This window comes from Scyliorhinus canicula, chromosome 10, assembly GCF_902713615.1.
Source record: "Scyliorhinus canicula chromosome 10, sScyCan1.1, whole genome shotgun sequence".
NCBI classification, from domain to species: domain Eukaryota; kingdom Metazoa; phylum Chordata; class Chondrichthyes; order Carcharhiniformes; family Scyliorhinidae; genus Scyliorhinus; species Scyliorhinus canicula.
The window spans coordinates 160979351-161005674 of NC_052155.1; the positions used below are offsets into that span (position 1 = coordinate 160979351).

A 26324-nucleotide genomic window follows, 5' to 3' on the forward strand; every position below is an offset into this window, starting at 1 on the left:
CAGTAGTCGCCCAACATGGCACTAAAATACAACAGGACAGTAAAATTAAACGCAGAACAAGCATTTAAAATAAAAATGTAAAATGTTGGAAACACTTAGATCAGGAAGCATCCATTCAGAGAAAGGAGTATCTGTCAGAACTCAACACCCGAATATTGTAAAACAGTCAAAACAATAAAAATAAAACTTTACAGTGCAATGGTAAACATCTAAGGCAAGGAATGCTGCATGCCACACTAAGCTCCATAATTTTACTGTAATGGTACATCTATAACATTACATTTCCAAAGCTAAATGCAGAACATTTAATGATTTTTCAAGATAAATAATGTTTTGTGGACTATATATATTTTTGGCACACATCAATTCCTTAATTGGATTATAATGGCCTTGCAATTATGCTGTGTCCACCCTGTGCCTGAATGTTGAAGCCTGGTTTTCATATTAACTTCAATGCAATGTTAATGTAAGCCGACTTTTAAAGTTTAATAAAGTTTAGTAAAGTTTAATAAAGACTAATAAAGTTTATTATTATTATTGTTGTTTTTGAATTCATGAGATATGTCCTTATTACAATATTGCTGTTGATATGTGATAATCTTTTCATTTAAGAGGAGTCAAAGTTTGGGCCTTTTCTAGCAGTAAAGTGGTCCTCTTCAACATGCCATCGGGGACTGGGACCAAGGTCGACACCGCTCGTCAGAGATGCTGGATGGTGGCAGGTATTGAGAGGAAGAAAAGAAAGACAGAATTGGTAGAGGAGGCTTGAGAACACCAACTGGGGGTTGGAAGACAAGGTGGGAAGATGGAAATGGCGATTGCAAGAGAGTATAAATTTGGGATCAGAGGAACAAGAGTGCCCACATTCAGATAAGTTGCCTGCCTTCTTTGTTGCAGACAATTACTAATGCTTAGTGTAGCTCGTGATATGGTTAACGTTTGCTTCAAATGTTGATAAAGGATGCTTTTGTTTGCCATTACCCATCACATCAAGCAACACAAATTCGAATGGATTAGGACATGCTTCCTGTCCACCATATATGTGCCTTAGTAGTTCAGGTGGTACCTGAACAATGTGTGCTGAGCAGAATAATTCCTAGTTAAGTTGCTTGAGTAAACTTGTCAAAACATGTGCAGACATTTCAGAGAACACAGCTATGAGATCACATGAATGGCATTTCAAAAATCAAAAGCGACCAAAAGAACTATTGAGCCAGATTATTTTGGTTACTTCCCTGGAAGAAGATCATTTTATGTTCTTTTCCTCTTGTTTTAAATATGAACATACTCAACATGATGTTGATTAGTAGTATGCAACGGAAGGAGAGCACAGTTACACAATGGATTCTTCCTACATCAAGGATACGTGAAAAGCTTCTCTCCAATCAACTTGAAGTAGACAGTGTAGTAAAGTGTAGCATCATTACACTCTGGAAGATTATAACCATACTGTAATAAATAAAAACAATTAGCAATGTTATCCAGGCTTCACTGCTTATTTCTCATTGAATAAATAATTTAGAATTAACAAGAAAGGTAGTATATTCAACTTTAATACAGTCATCATTTTTGTGTGGATTTCACCTTATTCCAAATTATAGAATTGGGAAAATGAGAGGCAGCAGCTTCTTTCAAGTGTATATATGCGGTATTTTCCAATTCTAAAAGACAATCCCTTATTTCATAACCTTAAGTTATTGTTGATCATACAAGTCTTTTGCTCTCCTATGGCAATTAGGAAAAGTAGACATGACAATAAATATTGTATACACTTTGAAATAAATGAATCAAACTTCTACTGCTGCAAACTTCTGCTGCTGAAAGAATGCCCTCCTGTTTTGGTGAATCTGGAATTGTAGCTTCCTCAAACATGAATGACCAGAGGGGACAGGCAACCACCGCGACCAGAGGGTAGGTGAGTGGACCGATGAGGGAACCTGCACCCAGACCAAGTAATGTTCCCGGCGGGTGTCTAGAGTACAAGGCCTGGGGTCCGGTGCCCAGGCTGCTGCCGGGGTTGCACGTGTAGTGCGGGATCCCCCAGCACAACCGACTCGTTCGACGGCACCCTGGGGGTGGACAAGGCCTGGGGCTCCTGAAGGTACCAGAATGGAAGCTATAACTGATTTTTGATCTCTCACCCTCTCCGATTCCTTACAGGTATCACATTATGGATGATATTGTGGATCCCACAGCAGCTTCCCTCATGGTATTGGCAGCAGTCCAGGCGGCCAGATGCTGGAGAATGCGGTGGCAGCAGCATCGACAGAGGCTTGAGGCGGCAGCCCATGTGTATGACCCCGCCCCACACCCTGAGGATCCGGCCACCCATTAGACCAGGGAGAGACCCAGAGGGGGAGACTAGTGACGGCCCAAGGTGTCCAGGTGCACTGGTCGTTCAAAGAGAATTCGGATAGCATGTGCCACAGGAGGCTCTGCCTCAACAAAGGGATGGAGCAGCATTTGTGGCATATCCTTGTGGACTAGGCATCACGTGAAGGAGGAGGCTACTCATTCCCGGTGGCCATCAAGGTCACCGCAGCCCTGACCTTTTACGCTTTGGGATCGTTCCAGGGCTCAAGCGGGGACTTGTATGGCATTTCCAAACCTACAGCCTATAAGTGCATCCGTGAATTCACAGATGCCTTTTTTCCCGGGAAGCTGGCTGGACCAAGCCCATCAAGATGCCCGAGCTGCAGGGTTCCCTACCATCGCCGGGATGCCACAGGTCCAGGGGTTAATAGATGGTTTGCATGTCGCCTTGCGCGCATTAGGTAGTCCGGGAGCCCCTTCATTCCACTCCCGGAATGTCCAACTTGTGTGCGACCACCACCTCTGGATCATGCACGTGTACACACTCCCAAGGGTATCCTCTTAGGTCCTGACTAATGACGCTAGTACGGAGACCGATATGGAGGAGGAGAACAAGCCCAAGGAGGACCTGCAGAAGCAGCCCACTTCTCATAGGACATGGCTTCATCCATCATCTCACTCCACTTCCCCACCCCATCCGCCTCCCCCTCCCCACTCCCTTCCCACCCAACCATTATAACATCCACACACCCATTAAACACCCCCCCTCCCCCCAACCCGACCTGTTCCACCCTCCCAGGATCTGTGTTACATCACTCCAGGATGATGGGCCTGTGTCAGCCTGTTAGCGGGTCAATTTACAACACAGGACGGTGATAATAATTCACTGTGAGCTGAGCTCTGGTGCTCCTCAATCTATGCCATAGACTGATTCCAGTTGACAGCGTGCAAGCACCCATCATCTGCACATGGTATGCCTCAGGGGCTCCAGATTTAGGACTACTGTGCTCGGGGCCAGGGGCTAAGGGGGGAGGGCAGAAGGTAACTGGGGGAGGGGGGTGCACTCCGGCCGCAGTGCAGAATAGCATGACAGAGACTTCACATGTCTTGGGTGTAACGTGTTTTAATGGTGTACAATCATGACCCCAACTATCCCTAGATACAGATGGTGCTAACTCCCTTCCCCGCAGTGCCCTCTGAGTGATCCACCACCTGCTTAACCCTCCGTGCTCTGCCGCTACATCTAGGTGTGTCCTCACAATGCACATCACAGTGGAACCAGTCTGCTGCTTACCAGGCCGTGGCCTTTGACGCCCTTGGTGAGTGTCGTTTGGATGCCCTGGGGCCGGATGACCCAGGCCGGCTTTACAGTGGCACATGCCTCGCTGTGCCACTCTGTTCTGCCTGCTGACCCTGGGACGTGCCGGTGTCAGGAGGGGGTCACTCGAGAGAGCTGGTGACTACTGTCGTCACTCTGTAGGGAGGCTCTTGGTTGACTCCCAGCACTCCCTCCTCCCTGTTAGTGCACGTAGGGCCCTGGGGGTCACCTCGGGAATGAGGGGCAGCACTATTGAGCTCCGAATGCCCCTGCATCACCTGGCTCTGCCAGTCCTGGAGGCTCCACATTGTCTGCACCAAATTTCTGATGCCCTCAGCGAATGCCCACATGTTTCTGGGACAAGGTCCTCAGTGACTGGCACATGCTCTGGAGCACCTCGCCAATGCCCACATGAGATTGGGACATGCTCCTGAGCACCCAGCAAGGTTCACATGAGACTGGGACATGCACCGGAGTGCCTCGGCAATGCCCTCCTGAGACTGGGGCACACTCCGCAGCATCTCAGCAAGGTCCACCTGCATCAGGGACATGCCCCCAGCGACTAGGGCATGCTGCCGAGGCATTCAGCCATTGCCGTCACTGACTGAACAACGCATGGTGTTGACATTGTGTTCCAGGTTCACCACTGCGGTCGGCACCCTAGCAGTGTTGACCTCGGTGCCACGCACTGCTGGCACAATCTCCTCCGCCCGTAGCCTTTGGGCCCGCTGGAGTGTCGCTGCCAGACCCTCTAAATTTCACCATTGCACCCTAGCATCTGCACCAGCTCAGGAATAGCCTGGCCCAGAGTCTTGACATCTTAGTAGGATCCAACCGGGTCCTGGGATCCAGCAGACCTCTGACTACTGTTCCCCCCCTGGGTGTTCCTGCCTCCACTTGATGGGCATCAGCAACTGCGTCGTGCACACCAGATTGTCCACTCGTGCCACCCACTGAGGTGCATGTCTCTGCGCTGGTGGAGAGTGGGGATGACAGCCGTGACACATTGATGGTGGCCTTCTCAGAGCTCTCCTCCTAGGTGTTCTATTGGGTGGCAGTGGGGGGCCACCATGGATTGGCTGGCAGCATCGGATAGGGATGGTGTTGGGGAATGGACATGTGGTTAGTGGGAGGGAAAGATCATTATTCTGGCATGTACAACTCATGTGTGACATCTGGGTGGGGGCCGGTGGATAACCACCTCTGTAGCGCAGGCCCACCGAGACATCGGTGACCAATCTGTACTCGGCCACCCCACGACCTGCAGGGCCCTTTCCTCGTTTTGGGTGCGGACTCCTCGTTAGCTGGTAGCCACCGGCCATGGTCCCAGCGAATCAGCTGTTGTGATGGCCATTTCTGGCGTGAAGCCAGTGGGGCATTACTGTCCCTCATTGGTATTAGATACCAGTGGCAGTCTTGCCAGGTCAGCCATTGGGAAACACCCGACATGCCTCGCTGTGCCACTCTCTTCTTCCTGCTGACCCTGGGACGTGCCGGTGTCAGGAGGGGGTCACTCGAGAGAGCAGTGGGCAGCACGGTAGCTTTGCGGAATTGCTTCACAGCTCCAGGGTCCCAGGTTTGATTCCGGCTTGGGTCACTGTCTGTGCGGAGTCTGCACATCCTCCCCGTGTGTGCGTGGGTTTCCTCCGGGTGCTCCGGTTTCCTCCCAAAGTCCAAAGATGTGCAGGTTAGGTGGATTGGCCATGTTAAATTGCCCTTAGTGTCCAAAATTGCCCTTAGTGTTGGGTGGGGTTATTGGGTTATGGGGATAGGGTGGAGGCGTTGACCTTGGGTAGGGTGATCTTTCGAAGAGCTGGTGCAGACTCGATGGGCCAAATGGCCTCCTACTGCATTGTAAATTCTATTCTATGATTTCCCGCTCGCTCCCACACTTAAAAGCTTTTCCGTTAGATCACACCCTTAAAGGTTACTTTCTTACACTACTGAATATGAAGGGCCTAATTTTAAGTAAGTGGATCTGTTCTAAGTGAGTTAATAATATTTAAACATATATTATAATATGAGGTGTGGAAATCAATGGGATATGTTTTCAACTTGTCAACAGGACGTAAAACTGTCAAAGATTTTTAAAAATTAATTTAGAGTACCCAATTTTTCTTTTCCAATTAAGGGGCAATTTAGCACGGCCAATCCACTTAACCTGCACATTTTTGGGTTATGGGGGTGAAACCTACGGAAACATGGGGAGAATGTGCAAACTTTATTCGGACAGTGACCCGGGGCCGGGATTGAACACGGGTCATCTCCACCGTATGCAGCAGTGCTAACGACTACGCCATCATGCCGCCAAAACTGTCAAAGATTTGAATGAAAATTAAAACTGGGTAATTGCTACAATATGCAGCTATACCATACCATTGGTTGTAGCCCAAGTAACAAGCTGAAAATCAACCCTAGTATTTACTTTTAAAGCCAGGCCATTTTCCCAGCATTTCTGTATTCAGCCACGATTGGCGAGTGCGGCATGCCCCGTACCAACGGCCTCAGGACATTGCCTGAGGCCTGCCCCCTGATGCTTCGCCCCCAACCGGTCGAGTACCTGACGGCGTCGCTCGGGTGTTGTCTTACCCGTCGGGAACTTGGCGTGGCGGCTGCGGACTCAGTCCAGCGCCACCACGGTCGGGGGAGGGCCGATCCACGGGCAGGGGGGACTTTGCCAGGGGCTGGGGGTACAGTTGGGGGGTGATCTAGAGCACGTGAGCCGGCCAAACAGGGGGCACTATTTTGCAGGCCGGGTCCACCATGTTGCACGGAGCGCTCGCTGAAGGCCACCGCCGTGCGCATGCGCGGACACGGACCCCGGCAATTCTCCAGGCCGTATCGGCAGCTAGAGCTGCCTTGATGCTAGCCATCAGCCAAACAGAGGATCGGGGGCCGTTTTATGCCATTTTTTTCTGTAGTAAAACGCTACCGTTCCCACGCCGGCGCCGGTAGGGACATAGCCTCAAAATCGGAGAATCCAGCCCCATGTATTCAAAACGTGCGTTTCAGGTAAATATCGATTCCATGAACTGTTGTTAATTTATAGAGAGCATATCAGGAAATTTGGCTATTCAAAGCAAAAGATGCACTAAATTAGCTACAAGTCCAAGGAATTAAGTTGCCCACCATCCTTCAAGTAGTTTGGTTTATGTGTTTTTGTCTATTTGTAAATAAGAAAAACATAATAGGCATGATGCTAATCATATGTACATAACAAGTAGTACTTGTGATTATTTTGCAAGTAAATCAAATGCTCGTCTCCTTGAAGCTTTGAGGCCATGCAATATGCTTAATATGGTTGTATAGAAATTTGTTTGCCACGATTTAATTTGTCAACCTTGTCCCTCACCTGAGGTGTGATAATCCTCAGGTTAAATCACCATCAGTCAGCTCTCCCCCTCAAAGGGGAAAGCAGTTTATGGTCACATGGGACTATGGCGACTTTACCTAACCGTACTACTCATAATTCATTTACGCTAAATTGGTCATTTTTGTTTTGCACAATACATGATTGAACCAAATGATACTATTTTTTCTGAAATAAAGGTCAAAAGTCTTATTATCTCACCATATTTTTCCAGTGTTTCTGAAAATCTCCGTAGGACTGAAATGGACAGTGTGGCGGAATCTCATGGCTGATGCTGACAATTTGTCCCTTCTTCATACTTAATTTTTTAAAAAAAGCAAAAATTTGAACATCCATAACAATTTTATTACTTTGTGAGAACTGACCTAGGCAAAGACATGTCAGGTTTCTATGCCTAGCGACTAGAAGAGTCACAGAAATTACTCTGTACCTTGTCTTTCTCTTTAATGTACACAGGGGCTTAACTTTTGTTCAAGGATAAGGCAATTTGTTGGGATTAGCCCATCCCTGAAATACCCACTGAAACACATTGGGCAGGGTTCTTCATTTGGGAGACTATATTATGTTCTCCTGCCAGTGCTGAACGTCACCTGATTTGCACTCACGCTGGGAGCACAAATCAGGAAGCGGTTCCCAATCCTCAGCCATGCCAATTTTTGCAAGGCGACGATTGCGAGGAATTCCCTAGGCACGTCCCTCCACTGGAGACCCCCTAATTACAGAGCCCCCCCCCCCACCGCACCCCAGGACCTCCTAATTAAAGAGACCCCCGGGGCAGCATGGTGGCACAGTAGTTAGCATTGCTGCCTACGATTCTGAGGACCCGGGTTCGAATCCCGGTCCTGGGTCACTGTCCGTGTGGAGTTTGCACGATCTCCCCGTGTCTGCGTGAGTTTCACCACCACAACCCAAAGATGTGGAGGATAGGTGGATTGGCCATGCTAACATGCCCCTTAATTGGAAAAAAAATTGAGTACTCTAAATTTAAAAAAAATTAAAGAGATCCCCCAGACCCCAAGCTGTGAAACTAACAGAAAGCACTGAACTCTTTGATGTGGTCCAGGAGCTGTCAATCAAAGCTTGATGTTGATAAACGTTGTGGTTAATTTCACAGCTGACTACTTCAAAGTCAATCAACTTTGGAGGGAACAATGCAGACCGCTGGGCGTGTGTTGAAGCTGTCAATCACAGCCTAGTAAAATCAATATCAAAAATAAATTAATAAATGGCTTGCAGATCAAAGCTCTGAGGGGGTTTAAACCAGCTGACTGGTTTTCTCTTTCCAAGAATTGACAGGTGCTGCTTCCTCTGCCTGAGTCAGCTGGTGTGTTGCACAGGTGAGTGTTAAACCAGAGGTTTTTTCACTGCCTCTGTCTGGACTGCTCTCTAACTTCCAGACAGTGTTCTCCCTTCTGGGGGGCTTCCAAACAAGGGTCTCTTTTCTGGGGGACTTCCAACTGAGGTGAGGGGGGGGGCGATGGGGAAGGGTCTGGTGGGGGTGGTCAGGTCTTACATTCTGAGGAGGGAGGATAGCTCTTCGGTGGACTTTGGGGGAAACTCCCTTGGCCCACTGCGAGGTTCACCATGTCAGTCACATGCTCGTCAAGACCTGCACTAATTCTCGCACACGTGATTCCCGGCCTAGAGGGCTGGAAAATCACAAGGACATACAAAATATGATGCACAGCTTGTTAATAAAATACAAATGGGAATGACCGATTTACATCCTCCCGCTGGCGCGGGGGAAACCTCGATCCTGACTCCAACAAGGGCCGGATTGGCACCTGTTTTCTACCCAAAACTGGATTCTCCGCTGGTCGCCATTGCGGCGGAGAATCCAACACATTATCACATTATTAGAAAGACAATGGCGTATTGCTAACGTCATTAGATTGGTGATCCAAAGGCCCGTCTAATGCTCGCCAAAGCTCTAGGAATCGTGGGTTCAAACCGGATCAAGACAGCCAGCAGAATTTAAATTTAATCAATAAAATCTGGAATTGAAAGTTGATCGTGACAACCATCAGTGATTGTTGTAAAACCCATCTGATTCAGCAATGTTCTTTAGGAAAGGAAATCTGCCATCCATGTCTGGCCGACATATGACTCACGGCACACGGCAATGTGGCTGACTTTTATTAGCCCTCTTAAATGACCTAGCAAGGCATTCTGTTCAAGGGCAATTGAAATGGCCAACAAATATTGGTATGCCTGCTCAATGACATCCATATTCCATGAAAGAGTATGACAATAATATACTGTACCCTAAGGATAAATTAATGCTACTACCACTTCATTAAGCACTCCTTACAAATCTATTTTCCACAATCTCAGGTTCTGTGATATCAAGGTTTGTGTCTTTTCTAATAGTCCTTTCAGAAACAGTTTGGCTTCGTTTTTACAATCCTTTCCTGTGATACACTCAGTTATTTGTTCAAATAATAACTCTATTCCAATTTATTCCTTTTCTCTATGGAAATAATAGGCAGTGTAATATGATTACAAAATTACAAAAATGACTCCACAATCAATTCGAAAATGTTGATTCACTTTGGATTCTCCTATTCCAATGTATGCTCATCGCCATAGCTCAGGGAACGTTTTCCCTTCAGTATTTATCTTCAGAAAATGATTAACGTTTCAGGCAATGTAATCCAGAGCACAACTCACGATTTTAAAAAATCCTCATTACATCTCTCCTTCTTTTGCCTTTCATGTTACATCTGCGTTCTTTAGTTACCGACCATTCTTCCACTGGAAGCATTTCTGCACATTTACTCTATCGAAACCATTCATGATCTCGATCTCTTCACCTTCCCTGCACAATTTTAATAAATTGCTTCTGCAATCCCTTTAGGCATTGACATTTTTCCTAAAGCGTGACAAATCTCCCCCTCCACTAACAAGTAGGGGCACCACCCCCCCCCGCCCCACCACAGGGATAATGGATCACTCCCCACAGCACGTACGCGTGAGGGTGACCTGAACCCCCCCCCCAAACTGTCAATCCTAGCAAGAGTGTATATAAACATTGTGGCTAGCATCACAACAGGGTACTTGAGACGCATTCAACTGTGAAGAGAAAGATAGATCAACAATCCACCAAGTAGCTATCTCTGAAGTAATAAAACTGTCAATAACTGGGTATGCAATGTACTGCTGTGGGAAATTGAATAGAAGATTTGCATTTCAAAGGCTGTCAAGGGATTCAAAGCCCTTTAAAATGTACTTGCCTGTTGAGGAAGCCTCTGACACTTGTAACAGCAGCTGCTTTAAACATTTTTGTCTGCCGCAGCAGATGTTAGGGAATGGTAAGTGAAAATGCATTGATTTTCACTCTACTGCATGGACTACTCTTTAGCTTTCAGGCAGGAGTGGCTGATGGGGGTCAATGTTGGTGGAATCTGTGATGAGGGGCCTGATGGGGGTCTCTGATGCGGAGTCTCTGTTGGGAGGGTCTGGGCGGAGTCAGTGGGGGGAGTCGTGTAAAAGGGAGAATTTGCTTTGTGAGGGGGACTTTGCGATGGACTTTGGAGGACACCTCATTTATCCACTGACCTCCTTGACACCCCCCCAACGGGGTCCACCACATCAGGACCACGCTTGGGAAAGCTTACTGGGACGGCTTGCCGCTGTGGGGGTCGATGCATAATGGAGGGGGGTGGGGGTCGATGCATAATGGAGGGGGGTGGAGCTGGGGCTCCCAGCCATTTAATCAGATGCAAATGGGTGCTAATTACTGATTTGCATCCCCCTGCTGGTGCGAGGCGTGTAGTTCTTTCCCACCGCCAGGGGACTGGAGCATCGGAACGGGTTTGGCACCCGCCGCTGATCCCATTTTTCGGCTGCAGCTCATTTCTCCACCGCATCGGGGAAACCTGTTACTGATGTAGGGCAATAGGGAATCCACCCCAGGTTAATCCCTTTCAATTTTCTTCAATATTAAAAGCATAATTAACCATTTTGACGGCAAATACTTATGCATGAAAAGCATTCACCCTAATCTGAAGAAAACCAATAGAAATAGTACTACTGTGTTGTAATATTGCTGGTTTGTGAAATCATACAAAAAATACCTGGGCAGCACATAACACCATTTACTTGCAATAAAATGTTTTGGGATTACAGCAACTCTCTTGTGGTAGAAACTCTTCAAAATTCCTGTTGATATATCAAAGTCTTCAACCTATGAATAAAAAAAATAATTTTAATTAATCAATTAACCAGGAGATCCTCATGGCTCTGAGGATCCAGGTTCAATCCTGGCCCAAGGTTATTGTCCATGTGGAGTTTACACATTCTCCCCGTATCTGCGTGGGTTCCACCCCCACAACCCAAAAAGATGTGCAGGGTCGGTGGATTGGCCACGCTAAATTGCCCTTTAATTGGAAAAAAATAATTTGGCACTCTGAATTTAAAAAAAGAAATAACCAGGAGATGGGCAAGGACAGTGATGAACCTTTGGATGAAAATGGTTCTGGGAGTCCTTAAAATGACTCCAAACCCCAGGAAATTTCAGACAGGCAGTCAAGACCAAGCTTCAGAGGAAGCGTGTTCAAAGTTGCGAACTAGAGCACAGTGCACAGATATAAAATTTAGGAGTTTCGCTGCAATACGGGTAGGGGAGCTGAGAGTGGTAAAACTCAGATGCTACATGCAACAACAGTCTCACCACTGATAAGAAAATGTCATTAAAATATTACAGATTTTCCATAATAAATGTGGACAAAGGAAGCTACACTAAGAACTTAAGGAAAAGAAAATAACAAAATGTGACAAGAGGTAGTTGCCCTTGGAGAAAACATATTAATAATAGAAATAATTCCAACCAAAGTAGTGAGATAATGACCTTGTACTGGCCGCCCATGAGGTTGCTAGAAGCAGAGGCGATCCATGATTTCAAAAGGAAATTGGATTGTCACTGGATGGAAGTAAGTCTTCAGAGTTGTGAAGATAGAGCAGGGGAATGGGTTTACTGGACTGCTCCATGGAGAGTCGGCATAGGCACGATGGGCTAAATGGACTCCTGTGCTGTAAATGACTATTCATCCAGAAGTGGCTAGGTCCTGTTGATTGCAGATCTTCTTCTGACACTTGCCAAGACCCTTCCTGTTGACGGCAGTAAGAGTCTCTTGTGTCTTCCATCTTTTCGGACTATGGACCTTGGTTATCATAATAACTGGACCATATTGACCTCAAAAGCTTCTCTACGATACGATATCCAATAATGTGCTGAGTTTTTTGTTTATACCGGAGATTTTGAACCCACCCAAAAATTGCCTACCTTTCATAACTTTCTTTCATTAACTTTCCAGGAAATGAAGCCCTCTGTCGTCATCCTTCCAGAAAAGGATGCCTGCAAAAGTGTCATGCAAATTACTAGCCCCATCTTGTGTAATTTGTACAGTCTCCAAGAACTGTTTCTCAGAAACCCAAATATCAATGTCATCTGCACTATCTCTGTGCCTTTCCAAAAGCATTCATTAGTTTCACAGCCCAACAAATTTAGCAAGTTTATTTTTAAGCAGACTAGGAACCAAGCACTTGTCCCTCGACTACTGTTTATAATTTTCAATCCACGCTGGTTAAATAAACTTGTTTAAAAGTTCCTCCAGCCTCCTACAGGAGCTGGTGCCAACGTTGGAAGAGCCGTTCCACAGACCAGTCAAGCAACAGCCTGACGCAGTCATGCTTACAGAATCTTACCTATCAGGTGCATGTTCATTGACTGGGCTCAATTTGCAGGAATGTCCCACAGGATGTAGGCAAGGACAATGATAAACCTTGGATGGAAATAGCTCTGGGAGTCCTCAAATTGACTCCAAACGCCATGAAATCATCAGTTCAATCATGGGCAAGGAAATGGCCCGCTGATTACCATTTCCTTCCCTCAGTTGTTGAATCAGCACCTCTCCATATTGACCACGTGGAAGCAGCCGTGGGGGTAGCAAGAGCAAAGAGTATACTCAAAATTCAGGACTTCAATGCACATCAACAAGAGAGGCTGCATGGTAGCACCACTGACCAAGGTGGCTGAGACCCAAAGGACAAAGGTACCAACTGGTCGTGCTACTTCCTGGCATCCTACTGAAGTCCCTGTCATCAAATATGCCATTCTTTAGCCAATTAAATTCATTCCACAAGGTAAGGAAACAACAGAGTGCACTTGACATAGCAAAGACTATGGGTTCTGACAACGCTCTAGCTGTTGTCTGAAGACCTGTACTCGAGAACTTGTCCTCCCTCCAGACAAACTGTACAGCTACAACATTGGTAGCTAGGGTTAGGCAGTGGCGTAGTGGTCTTGTTGCTGGACTAGAGACCCATGGTAATGATCTAGGTGCCCGGGTTTGAATCCCACTACAGCAGATGGTGGAATTTAAATTCAATTAAATATCTAATCAAAAGTCTAACGATGACCATGAAACCAATGTAAATTGTCATAAAAGCCTCATCTGCTTTCGAGAAGGAAATCTGCTGTCCCCACTTGTTCTGGCCTACACGTGACTCTAGATCCAGACCCACAGCAATGTGGTTGACTCTTAATGGTCTAACAAGCGACTCAGTTGTATTCACCCACTATAAAAACAAAAGAAAAGGAATGAAACTGGATGGATTACCTGGCTTCGGAGCCTGGCATTACAAACAACAGGGGCAAACCCAGTCCTGTCAACCCTGCAAAGTCCTTATTACTAACATCTCACGCTTGTGCCTTTGGAGGGCTGTCTCACAGACTAGTCAAGCAACAGCTTGACATAGTGATACTCACAGAATCATACCTTACAGAAAATGTCCCAGGCACGACAATCACCATTCCTGGATATGTCCTGTCTCACTGGCAGGACAGACCCAGCAGAGGTGGGTGGCGGCAGTGGTACACAGTCAGAAGGGAGTTTCCCTGGGAGTCATCAACATCGACTCTAGACCCAATGCGGTCTCATGGCTTCAGGTTAAACATAGGCAAGGAATCCTCCTGCTGATTACCATGTAATGGCCACCATCATCTGATGAATCACTGCTCCTCCATGTTGAACACCACTTGGAGGAAGTACCAAGGGTAGCAATGACGCAGAATATACTCTGGTTGGGGGACATCAATGTTCATCACCAAGAGTGGCTTGATAGTACCACTACAGAACAAGCTGGCCAGGTCCTAAAGAACATAGCTGTCACACTGGGACTGCAGCAGGTGGTGAGCAAATCAAAAAGAGGGAAAAACACACCTGACCTCATCCTCACCAACCTGCCTGTTGCAGATGCCTCTGTCCATGACAGCACTGGTAGAAGTGACCACTGCAGAGCCCTTGTGGAGACAAAGTCTCATTTTCACATTGAGGATACCCTCCATCGTGTTGTGTGGCACTACTACCGTGCTAAATGGGATAGACTTCCAAAAGATCTAGCAACCTAAGACTGGCCATCCTTGAGGTGCTATGGGCCATCATCAGCAGCAGCAGAATTGTACTCAGTCACAATCTGCAACCATATGGCCCGGCATATTCCCCACTCTACCATTACCACCAAGCCATGGGATCAACCCTGGTTCAATAAAAAGTGCAAGACAGTATGCCAGGACCAACACCAGGTATACTGAAAAATGGGATGCCAACCTGGTGAAGCTCTGACACAGGCTTACTTATGTTCCAAACAGCATAAGCAGCAAATAATAGTCAGAGCTAAGCAACTCCATAACAAACGCAGATCTAAGCTCTGCAGTCCTGCCACATCCAGCAGTGAATGATGGTGGACAATTAAACAACTCACTGGAGGAGGAGTCACCACAAACATCCCCATCCTCATTGATGGAGGAACCCAGAACATCTGTACAAAAGACAAGGCTGATGCTTTCGCAACAATCTTCAACCAGAAGTGCCAAGTGGATTATCCATCTCAGTCTCCTCCGGAGGTCCCCAGCATCACAGATGTCAGTCTTAAGCCAATACGATTCACTCCAGAAGATATCAAGAAACAGCTGATGCTAGATGCTGAAAAGATTATCGGCCCTGACAATATTCTGGCAATAGTACTAAAAACTTGTGCTCCAGAACTTGCCGCACCCCTAACCAAGCTGCTCCAGTACAGCTGCAACACTAGCATCAACCCGGCAATGTACACAAGAAACAGGCAAATCTAACCTAGCCAATTACCGCCCTTTCAGTCTATTCCCCATCATCAGCAAAGTGCTGGAAGAGTTATCAACAGTGCTATTAAGTGACACTTGCTCAGCAATAACCTGCTCATGGATGCTCAGTTTGGGTTCCGCTAGGGTCACTCAGCTTCTGACCTCATTACATCCTTGGTTCAAACATGGACAAAAGAGCTGAATGTCAGGAGGTGAGTTGAGAGTGACTGCCCATGACACCAAGACAACATTTGACAAAGGAAGATGGTTGTGGTGGTTGGAGGTCAATAAACTCAGCTCCAGGACATCGCTGCAGGAGTTCCTTTGGGTCGTGTTCAAGACCCAACCACCTTCAGGTGCTTCACCGATGACCTCCATTCCATCAGAGGCTGGTTCAGTTCATTGGGCTAAATCACTGGCTTTTAAAGCAGACCAAGCAGGCCAGCAGTGCGGCTCGATTCCCGTACCAGCCTCCCCGGACAGGCGCCGGAATGTGGCGACTAGCGGCTTTTCACAGTAACTTCATTGAAGCCTACTCGTGACAAGCGCTTTTCATTTCATTTTTTCATTCATAAGGTCAGAAGTGGGGATGGTTGCAGATGACTGCACAACGTTCAGCACCATTTTCGACTCCTCAGATAATGAAGCACTCAATGTCCATGGCTTAGGCTGACATGTGGCAAGTTACATCCACACCATACAAGTGCCAGGCAATGACCATCTCCTACAAGAGAGGATCTAACCATCGCTCCTTGACATTCAATGGAATTGCCATCGCTGAATCCCCCACAATCAACATCATGAGGTTACCATTGATCAGAAACTGAACTGGACTAGTCATATTAATACTGTGGCTGCCAGAGCAGATCAAAAGCTAGGAATCCTAACTGAAACTTACAGAATGTTGAGAGGTCAAGCTAGAGTGGATGTGAAGAGGATGTTTCCACGAGTAGGCAAAACTAGAACCCAAGGGCACAGCCTCAGACTGAAGGGCTGATCCTTTAAAACTGAGATGAGTAGGAATTTCTTCAGCCAGACGGTGGTGAATCTGTGGAACTCATTGCCGCAGAAGGCTATGGAGGCCAAATCACTAGTGTCTTTAATGCAGAGATAGATAGGTACTTGAATAATAAGGGGGTCAGGAATTATGGGAGAAGGCAGGAGAATGGGGATGAGAAACATATCAGCCAAGATTGAATGGCGGAGCAGTCTCGCTGGGTCAAATGGCCTAATTCTGCTCCAATGTCTTATGGTCTTATAGCGACGAACCCCTCCTGATCCCCCAAAGCCTGTCCACCATCTATCTACAATACACAAGACAAGAGTGTAATGGAGTACTCTCCACTTGCCTAGATGAATGCATCTCCAATAATATTCAAAAAGCTCGACACCATATAGGACAAAACAGCCCACTTGATTGCTACCCCTTCCACAAACATTCAATCCCTCCACTGCTGACGAACAGTGGCAGCACTGTGTAGCATCTACATGTTGCACTGCAGTAACTCACCAAGATTCCTTAGGCAACACCTTCCGCTTCCATCCAGAAGGAAAAGAATATTGGGTACCTGGGAACCCCAGCACCTGGAGGTTTCACTCCACGTCACTTGCCACCCCTACTTGGAAATATATCACTGTTCCTTCACTGTCGCTGGGTCAAAATCCTGGAACTCCCTCCCTAACAGCACAGTGGGCATACCTGCACCTTAGGGACTGAAGCAGTAAAAGAAGGCACTCATCCCAACCTTCTGAAGGGCAACTAGGGCTGGCAATAAATGCTGGCCTAGCTAGCGACTCTCGCAAAAATTTATTTTGACAAAGTTAGCCAAACAGGTGCAAATTCACAAGAGGTGAAGACAATGGGCGGGATTCTCCGACCCCCCCGCCGCCGGGTGGGAGAATCGCAGCAGCGCCACGCCCCGCCGCCGGGATGCGATTCTCCCAGTCCTGTGAAAAAGGCCGTGCGCGAATGGCGCCGGGCCGTACGGAGAATTGGCAGAAATGTAGCGCCGATTCTCCGGTGGGCCAGCGATTCTCCAGGGCGCAAGGGCCGAAGTCTCGCCGGCGCGATCGGATGTCACGCCGGCGCCGTTCCAACATGCTACAAAACAGCAGTCGTGCTGGGTGGGCGACGGCGTGTGGAGGCCCCGGTGGGGGGGGGTTGCACGGCGGCATTGGGGATGGGGACCCAGGGACGGGGAGTGGGACGTCCGTGTCTGCGGGCGGTGTGGGGGTGGGCCGGGGGGGGGGGATGACCCCACACATCCGCTGCCAGGGGTGGGGGTATGTAGGCGTGGAGATGGGGGTGGCCCCACACATAACTGCTACTGGGGTGGGGGTGAGGGGAGGTGGGGGTGGCGGTGGGAACAGTGGGGGCGCGGAAGGCTGCGGGGCCACCCAGCCCATCCGCCGTCGCGGCCCATGGGGCCGGCCGTCCTGACGTGTTCCAGACCCCCACCCTCCCCCACCAGGCCAGCGGCACCCACCAGCGGGTGGCTCCAGGGTGGCACACATGGCAGCCACCCCGAGAGGGCAGTGCCAGTGGACGGTGGCCCTGGCACGGGGGACGGCCGACAGGTGCCTGGGCACCGAGGGGGCGTGGGTGGGGCACGTGCTGGCAACTGGGCCTGCCATGCTGCCCATGGCACCTGGTCGTGGAGGGGGGTATACCAATGATGAAACCCTGTCTACTCCCACCCCCTACAGATCGTACAGTGTTCAGCCACCTTCCAACGTTGTTGGTCGCCGTGGCGGGGGCTGTTGCCTTCGTGAGGCTCAGTGGGAGCTGGATCACGGGCGTGAGAGGGAGGTGGTGGAGCCTGCTGTCGAGCAGCGGGCTGCAATGGGGCACATGTAAGCCGCCCAGGCTGCAGTGCCATATGCCCGAGATGCACAGGAAGGTCACCACGCCATGTGGGAGTCACAGCACGGGGATGTCGAGGGGGACGAGCAGGAGGAGGAGGGTGTGTCACGGCCACGGAGGCGTCCGAGGCAATACTGTGTGTACCGGCTCCGCATGTCCTTCGAGGACATCCCGGATAGGGCGTGCAGGAGGAGACTGCGGATGACCCGCGAGACCGTCGCCCACATCTGCCACCTGATGGCACACCTGGCACCACGCGGGACCAGGGGTGGACATGCCATCCCGGTGGCCATCAAGGTGACGGTCGCCCTCAACTTCTTCACGACGGGGTCGTTCCAGTCGCCGTGTGGGGACTTGTCTGGCATCACCCAGCCATCGGTGCACAGGTGCCTCTGGGCCATCACCGACGCCCTGTACGACATCGCGGACCGGTACATACAGTTCCCTGCGGACCACACCCATCAGGATGCCCACGCAGTGGGGTTAGCCGCTGTTTCCCAGATGCCCATGGTGCAGGGGGCGATCGATGGAGTGCACATCGCCATGTGGCCCACCTCGGAGGAAAGGACCATGTGCCTAAACAGGAAGGGTACACATTCAATGAACGTGCAGGTTGTCTGCGACCACAGGATGACAATCCTGCACGTCTGCGCCAGGTACCCTGGCAGTGTGCATGACTCCTTTATACTGGCCCAATTGTTGATCCCTGCCGTATTCAAGGGACACCCCCCCGGCTGTGGGGCTGGTTGCTGGGCGACAGGGGTTACCCATTGCTGTCGTGGCTGATGACGCCTATACGGAGGTCACAGACCGACGCAGAGCAATGCTACAACGATGACCATGTAGCGACCAGGGGTGTGGTCGAGAGGTGCTTTGAGCTGCTCAAGGTGCACTTCAGATGCCTGGACCGCTCTGGAGGGGCCCACCAGTACCCGTCGGAGAGGGTCCACTGCATCGTCGTGGTCTGCTGCGTCCTGCACAAGATAGCCCAGCAGAGGGGAGATATGCTGGAGGAGGAGGAGGATGGTCAGGATGAGGGAAACCCTCCCCAGATGAGGGGGATGGCGAGGGGGAGCCGATGCATGGGTCATGGGGGATGGACGGGAACACAAGGCTGCCCGGTGCCGCTGGCTGGGCCAGGAGGCACGGGAGACGCTGCCCGTTTCGGCGACCACGGTGGGCGGCAGTAGTGATGGGTATGGGCACTGGCAGCGGGTTTGGCACCTCTCCAACAGACGACCACCCTCACCTCCCCCAGCCCGACCACAACAGCCTCACCTCCCCCACCCACAACCCCCACCACCACAACAGCTGCATGCACACTACCCCCCCATGACACATCTGCCTGTGGCACAACGGGATGGGGGCACAGTCGATGGTGTACGCGGGTCTGCTATAAGGCATGGAGGATGATGACAGCCTGCTCTGCGATGGGCTCCGAGCCATACATCGTTCGACAATATCTGACTCATGGCCACATCACGACCCTCCAATTGGGTGGATCTGCATGCAGCCCTGACACTGCATCTCATGGCTCTGTCATATGGGAACCGTGGGGGTGGGGGGCTGCAGTCACATGCACTGGAGCCCAACTTCTATCGCGGCGCCCCTCACACACACTGGCACACAGTCTCCGCCCAACCCCCCACGCATCGGACAGAGTACAGAGGCAGTTCGCATAGGTGTGGAATGTATTTAATAACAGACATCCTGTACATGTGCCTGATGCACAATCAATAGACACGAAACGTAGGTGTAGTCCGAAACGAAAGGCTTTAATCAGCAAGAAGTATGCCCAGCAGCAGGAGTACAGAAATGACCTGGCTGCTGGGGAACTTGGGTTCTTATACCCCGCCTCATAGGCGGAGCTACCTTCCTCTCGACCAATGAGGATACAGAGGACACGATACTTGGGCCAATGGGCAGCGAGCCCTCTGCACCAATGGCAGCTCACACTCCCAGGTACCGTAATACCCCTAGTCATACTACCACAGTGCCCCAGCCCATCTAACTAATCTGTGCCCTGCACCCATGTCTGCCTTTCTGGCCTTACGGGCCCTATGACTACCTCTTAGTGTTCCCCCAGACGGTACATCAGAACTGGAGGTGGACTCCTGTGATTCCTACCCTGTGACTGGGGTCCCCGTCGCCGGCCGCTTCCTGGACGGCCCGGCTTGGATGGGCTAGGCCGCACCTCGGGCAATTGGGATGGCTTGGTGCCACCCTGTTCTGCTCGCTAACCACCAGGAGCGGATGGGGGGAGGGCGGAAGTGGCGCGGGGTCCTGGGACCCTCCCTGCAGAGGTACACAGGATGGGCCCCAGTACTTCCTCCCCCCCCCCTAGGGTGCCCGGTGGCCCCCGGGGCTCTTCATGGGATGGGGGTGCGGGTGGATCCAGCACCTGGGGCACCGGCATCACCTGGCACTGCCAGTTCTGGAGGACCGCGCTGGTATCGACCAGGGTCTGGCAATTCACGGCCATGGAGCTCAGGGAGCGCGCCATCCGTGTCTGACTCTGTACAATGCGTCCATCACCCGGCCAATGGCACTGATGCTGTCAGCGATGGCCTGCAGAAACTGGGCCATGGCCTGCTGGGAGTGGGCCATGGCCTGCTGGGACTGGGCCAGGTTGTTGAGCGCATCTGCGATGTTCAGCTGGCTCTAGCCCATGGCTTCCTGTGGGATGTCAGCCCTGTCCCAGGCCACGGAGGCCGTGGATAGCCCCAGGCCTTGCAGGCTCAGACCCATGCCCGACACCAGCGCCACAACTGTCTCCACCGTGGACGCCACCTGTGCGGTGTTGGCCTGTGTGGCACTCATGATCGCCACCATTTCCTGCTCCTGGACGCGGATGCACTCCTGCACTTGTGTCTGCAGGTGCTGGAAGCCGGCCGTCACTTTCTCACGCCCCTGGGTCCCCAACTGCATCGGGTATATGCGTGGGCGGGGGAAACTCCAGGGACCCGGGACCTGTCCGGGCGACAGATGTTTGCCGGGGCTGAGCTGCCCTCCCACCGTCCGGCCCCTCAACTGCTCCTACCTCCACCTGCTGTACCGGAGCGGCTCTGTGGTGCGCACCAGTTAGTGTCCCAGAAGCCTCACATCAAGAAGCCTCATGGCCAATCGAGGTGAGTGTCTCTGCGATGGTGGGGGGGGGTGGAGGAGATAGCTGTGACGCAACCTCAGTGTCTTCATCGGACCTGTGGTCGGGGGTCCCCTGGGGTGCTGTGTCCTATCTGTCTGTCCCCTGTGTGCTGGTGTCCTGTATGGTCGTGTCGTGTCCCGTCTGTCCCCTGTGTGCTGGTGTCCTGTATGGTCGTGTCGTGACTGTCTGTCCCCAATGTGCTGGTGTTGTGTGGTCGTGTCGTGTCCGTCTGTCCCCTGTGTGCTGGTGTCCTGTGTTGTCACTGGACTGGGCCGGGAGGGCTGTTGTTGGAGCTGCCCTCCCCGTCGCTGCTAGAGACCCTGTGGGCTGGGTGGTGTCTGCCAGGTGCGCCCTGCTGGTCTGCGTCGGCTGGCCAGACAGGTGCTGGATGCGGGCGGCGTCAGCCGTGTGCTCCAGGTCGGTTACCGCGTGGCCCTGCAACACACAATACACCATCATGGTTAGGCGGGTGCAGGGGGGTGTGGTTTGCTGTATGGGTGAGGGGAAAGGTGCTGAGGGGAAAGGGCTGAGGGGAGAGTGCTGAGTGGAAGGGCTGAGGGGATAGGACTGACGGGGGAGGGCTGAGGGGAAGGGCTGAGGGGAAAGGACTGAAGTGGAAGGGCTGAGGGGAAGGGGGCCAGGCAGGGAGGGGATCTCACTTGGTGGCGCGCCCCCAATCTCGGCATTGGCAATCTCCCGGTCGTCGGGTGCACCGGCTATGTCCAGTGCCCTCTGCTCGTGCATGGTGAACTGGCGCAGTTCAGGTTCACCCCTTCCGGTTCGGGCTTGCTCCCTTTGGTTATGGACGCTCTTTTCCTGGGGGGAGGAATAACAGCATTGTTAGGCGGTCCACTGCATGCAGTTGGGTCTACGTTGGCATGGGTGCACAGGCCACAGTGCCAACGTGGCTTGTATGGGTGGCCATGTGCCCCACGGCTATGGTTGTACCATCCCCCTGGGGAGGGGGTTGGTGCCATGGGCACACAGCTGGGTACTCACCCTGGCTGCCCTCAGTAGGTCATGGAGCTTTTTGTGGCACTGCTCGCCAGTCCTGGGTGTCACCGCGGTGGCACTCACGGCCGCGCCCACCTCCCTCCACAGACATCGGGCCACGTTGGCTGGCACCCTCCGGCCGGGTCAGGGGTACAGATGCCCCATCCTCTCCTCAAGAGCGTCCAGCAGCGTCTCCAGGTCGTGGTGTATGAACCTGGGCGCTGCTCGTTGTGGCGCCATGGTCCCCCCGTCGGCGGCCTGTGCACTTGCGTAACCTGTTGTGCGCCACCATGCCTCGTTGTTTACATGGCGCCTGGTCTCCGACCCCGCTCCGAGGTCGCGCACCCGCGCCTCCCGCCATGGCTCTGCTAGCCCCCTTGTGGGCCGGAGAATGCAGTCTCGGAACAGGCGCCGGCAGCGAGGTAAAACGCGCCCGTTTTCACGCTAGCGCCCACACTCTGTCGCCGGAGCGGAGAATCGCGGCCAATATTCCTAGGTGGGGGTGGGAGCCACTCCTGGGTGGCCAGCCATAATGGGTGACAGTGTCAGGGGGTTATGCTTTGCTCCATGAGAGGTGAAAGATAATGAGGCGGAAGGGACAATGATGCCACCTACATATCTCCCCCATCCTCAGGCAGCAATCCGCAGCTGTAGGGCCTGAGAAGTTTGGAGGAGCCCTGCCACTGGACTGGAAAATCTGGCCAACTGGTTGCGTGGATGGCTGGGTATACGGAATTCAAGGCTCGTAACTCTGGGAGCTGGGGAATGCAGGCCATTGTTAATGGTCGAGTAAAGTTTAATCTGGAGGCTTGGCAATAATCAACTCACCCGGAACACACTTAACTATTAACACTCCTGAGCCTTCCTGAATGAGTCTATTGTGCCTATTTAGTTAGTAGTTTGATAGGTGAATCTGCCACTGTGCGCCACTCACGAATTAACCCTATCATCGCTGAGTACCCTCCCCTCCCCCCACCAATACATTGAAGTCTCGATTTGAGAGAAATGGCAGAGGTACTCCCTCCACAGACGTCGGGCCATGTTGGCTGGCATCCTCCGGCCGGGTCCGGGGTACAAGGGGGAGTGATTTCAGAGCTCAGCAGGCAGCCCTGATCTGATGACATGCGCTGTTGCACGGGCATCCCCGCTGGCATTACATCCCCCCCCCCCCTCAGGATATCTGCACACATGCCCATCAGTTAACACATGTACCCTCAGTACTGATCCTTGGGGAGTCCTGAGGGCCATTAAGGGTCTCTGAGGTAGATGTCAATCTGTCATGCAGAGTTGAGAGATGCTCGTGTGGGTTCATGGCCATTGTGGGTGAGAGTAACGGAGTGGAGTTCAGTGAAAAGGCGTTCATAGCAGTGAATGGCCACTAATGGCATATCCCATGTCTTGAATGGGCAATGGGTCATGGCATTGACAGGACTCAGTGCTCACAATGTTTCCTCTCTTTCAGTTATTGGAATTTTACAATCATAAATCCTGTGGAGCCGGCAGTGATCCTACTAGTCGTGGGACAGGAGAAAATACGCCAGCGTCAACCTGCGGCTGCACAGAGGCATGGACCATGCGATGCAAGAGGATGATGATGACTTGCAGTGAGTACAGAGCAATGATCCTCATATATCTTCTCAAATGTCTGACTCCTGCCTGATGGAATGATGCTAGCGAAGTACCACCGATCAGGGTGATCTCAGAGCGATGAGATGCTGAATGACCCATTCCTGCTGATGAAACCTCCTTCAAGGTTAGGGATGCCAATGAGGATCTGCATCACTGGTACAAGTTGAACGGCTTTCACAAGACTTTAGCCAATGGCTTTCTCATGCTGAAATCAGGCTTCCCCAGGTGAATGGGGCCGGTGGGTCCTCATTACCAGGATCACGGCAGTGTGAGGGAAGGACACCCTTGCAGAAAGGAATCATAGAATCCCGACAGTGCAGAAGGAGGCTATCTGATTCATCGAGTCTGCACCAACCCTCTGAAAGAGCAACCTACCTAGGCCCATTCCCTCCACTATCCCCGTAACCCCAGTAACCTTTGACACAATTTAGCATGGCCAATCCATCCAACTTGCACATCTTTGGACGATGGGAGGAAACCAGAGGGCCCAGAGAAAACCCACGCAGACACGGGAAGAAAGTGCATACTCCACAGTTGCCCAATACCAGAAATGAACCAGGGTCCCTGAAGCTATGAGGTAGCAGTGGTAACCACTATGCCACCATTGTTGAATATCCAGTCTAGACATAGAGAATGGCAGTGCATGCTGAATGATGTGAGAGTGGATAGGTACTAGGGCATTGCATAAGTGATATTTAATACATAAAATGATGGTTACATCAGTGCTCACAATCTTATCATGTCTAATACCACTACGTGTCCAAACTGTGACTGTAATTTCTTTCCCTTTCTAACCGTACTGCTACGACTAGATGTTTCCCCAGGATCCACTTACTATTTTATGCTGGATGTCTTTGCATCTTCTGGTCCTGACTCCAGTTTGAATTTAGTGGTGAGCAGAGTTGGGAGTCCGAATGTAATTCCAACGAAGACATGCCCCCTTTTTCTCACCGTGAACTGAAGATGTACCCCATAAGGTCTGTCTTCAATTCATTATTGACTTGCACTGATTTAAATGTTCACCTCAATGTTCACCCCCTCCCTCATTCCCAACAATGCTCACCCTCACTCCTTCCCCAACAATGTCCATCCCAGAGATGGAATAAGGCTGTCGGCAAAAGAGACTTGAGGGTCTCATCAGTTGGGTGGAAAACTTAAGAGAACCTCCACTGGAGGCAGATTCGGAAAGACTGTGAGATCCTACATGGTGCCACATTTGTGCAAGGAGTGATGCGGATACTTGTAAGTTTGTGAAATAGTCTTTGCTGTATCCGCTATTCCATGTGTAACATATAGTTCATGCCAACCATAATTTGTTTGTTAATTCATGTTTAATCAATGTTGATTCTGATTCATGTTGAAGTAAAGGTTATAAAATGTAAAACCTTGCTGGTAATTTCTTTATTGGGGGTCATTCAGTTTTTTTTGTTTCACATTTTCTTCATGGGGGGTCATAACTATATATTTAAATATATATGTCTGTGTTTAATTTTAAATTGGGTGGCATGGTAGCACAGTGATTAGCACTGTTGCTTAACAGCGGCAGCGACCCGGGTTCTATTCCTGTATTGGGTCACTGTCTGTGTGGAGTCTGTGTGGGTTCACTACCGGTGCTCCGGTTTCCTCCCATAAGCCCCGAAAGACTGTTAGATTAATTGGACATTCTGAATTCTCCCTCAGTGCACCCGAATAGGCGTCAGAGTGTGGCAACTAGGGGATTTTCACAGTAACTTCATTCGAATGTTAATGTAAGCCTACTTGTGACACTAATATATTATAATAAATTTGTTGCTATACCAACATTTTGGACAGGATACAGTGTGTCAGCAATTTGAAATATGATATGGCAGAAGTATCATGCTTCTAATGGGCAGGTGACTTTGAAATGAAAAGTGAAATGAAAAGCGCTTATTGTCACGAGAAGGCTTCAATGAAGTTACTGTGAAAAGCCCCTAGTCGCCACATTCAGGCGCCTGTCTGGGGAGGCTGGTACGGTAATTGAACCGTGCTGCTGGCCTGCTTGGTCTGCTTTAAAAGCCAGCGATTTAGCCGAGTGAGCTAAACCAGCCCCATTTGGACCTATGATCCCTAATACATTCCACCATTGAAGACTTCCTTGCATCGTGTCTGGGTCTGTTGTCGACTAAAAGAAATAGCGATTGATTGCAAGGATTAGTCAACAACACCTTTGTTGTAACATAGATTATCATAGAATCATAGAATTTACAGTGCAGAAGGAGGCCACTCGGCCCATCGAGTCTGCACCAGCTCTTGGAAAGAGCACCCTACCCGAGGTCAACACCTCCACCCTATCCCCATAACCCAGTAACCCCACCCAACACTAACAGCAATTTTGGACACTAAGGGCAATTTATCATGGCCAATCCACCTAACCTGCACATCTTTGGACTGTGGGAGGAAACCAGAGCACCCGGAGGAAACTCACGCACACACAGGGAGGATGTGCAGACTCCGCACAGACAGTGACCCAAGGCAGAATCGAACCTGGGACCCTGGAGCTGTGAAGCAATTGTGCTATCCACAATGCTACTGTGTTGCAAGATCGTAAGA

General features: G+C 50.5%; 1 protein-coding gene across 1 annotated transcript in view; it reads right to left on the bottom strand.

Annotated features, from left to right (window-relative positions):
• LOC119972744 (uncharacterized protein C18orf63-like) overlaps window positions 1–26324 on the bottom strand; it is a 128019-nt gene that overhangs the window by 26858 nt on the left and 74837 nt on the right. The window contains exons 8-10 of the mRNA XM_038810055.1: window positions 11078–11187; window positions 7203–7299; window positions 1367–1449 (exon numbers count right to left, since the gene is read on the bottom strand). Of these exons, the coding sequence (XP_038665983.1) occupies window positions 1367–1449; window positions 7203–7299; window positions 11078–11187 (290 nt within the window). The remainder of the gene's footprint in view (window positions 1–1366; window positions 1450–7202; window positions 7300–11077; window positions 11188–26324) is intronic.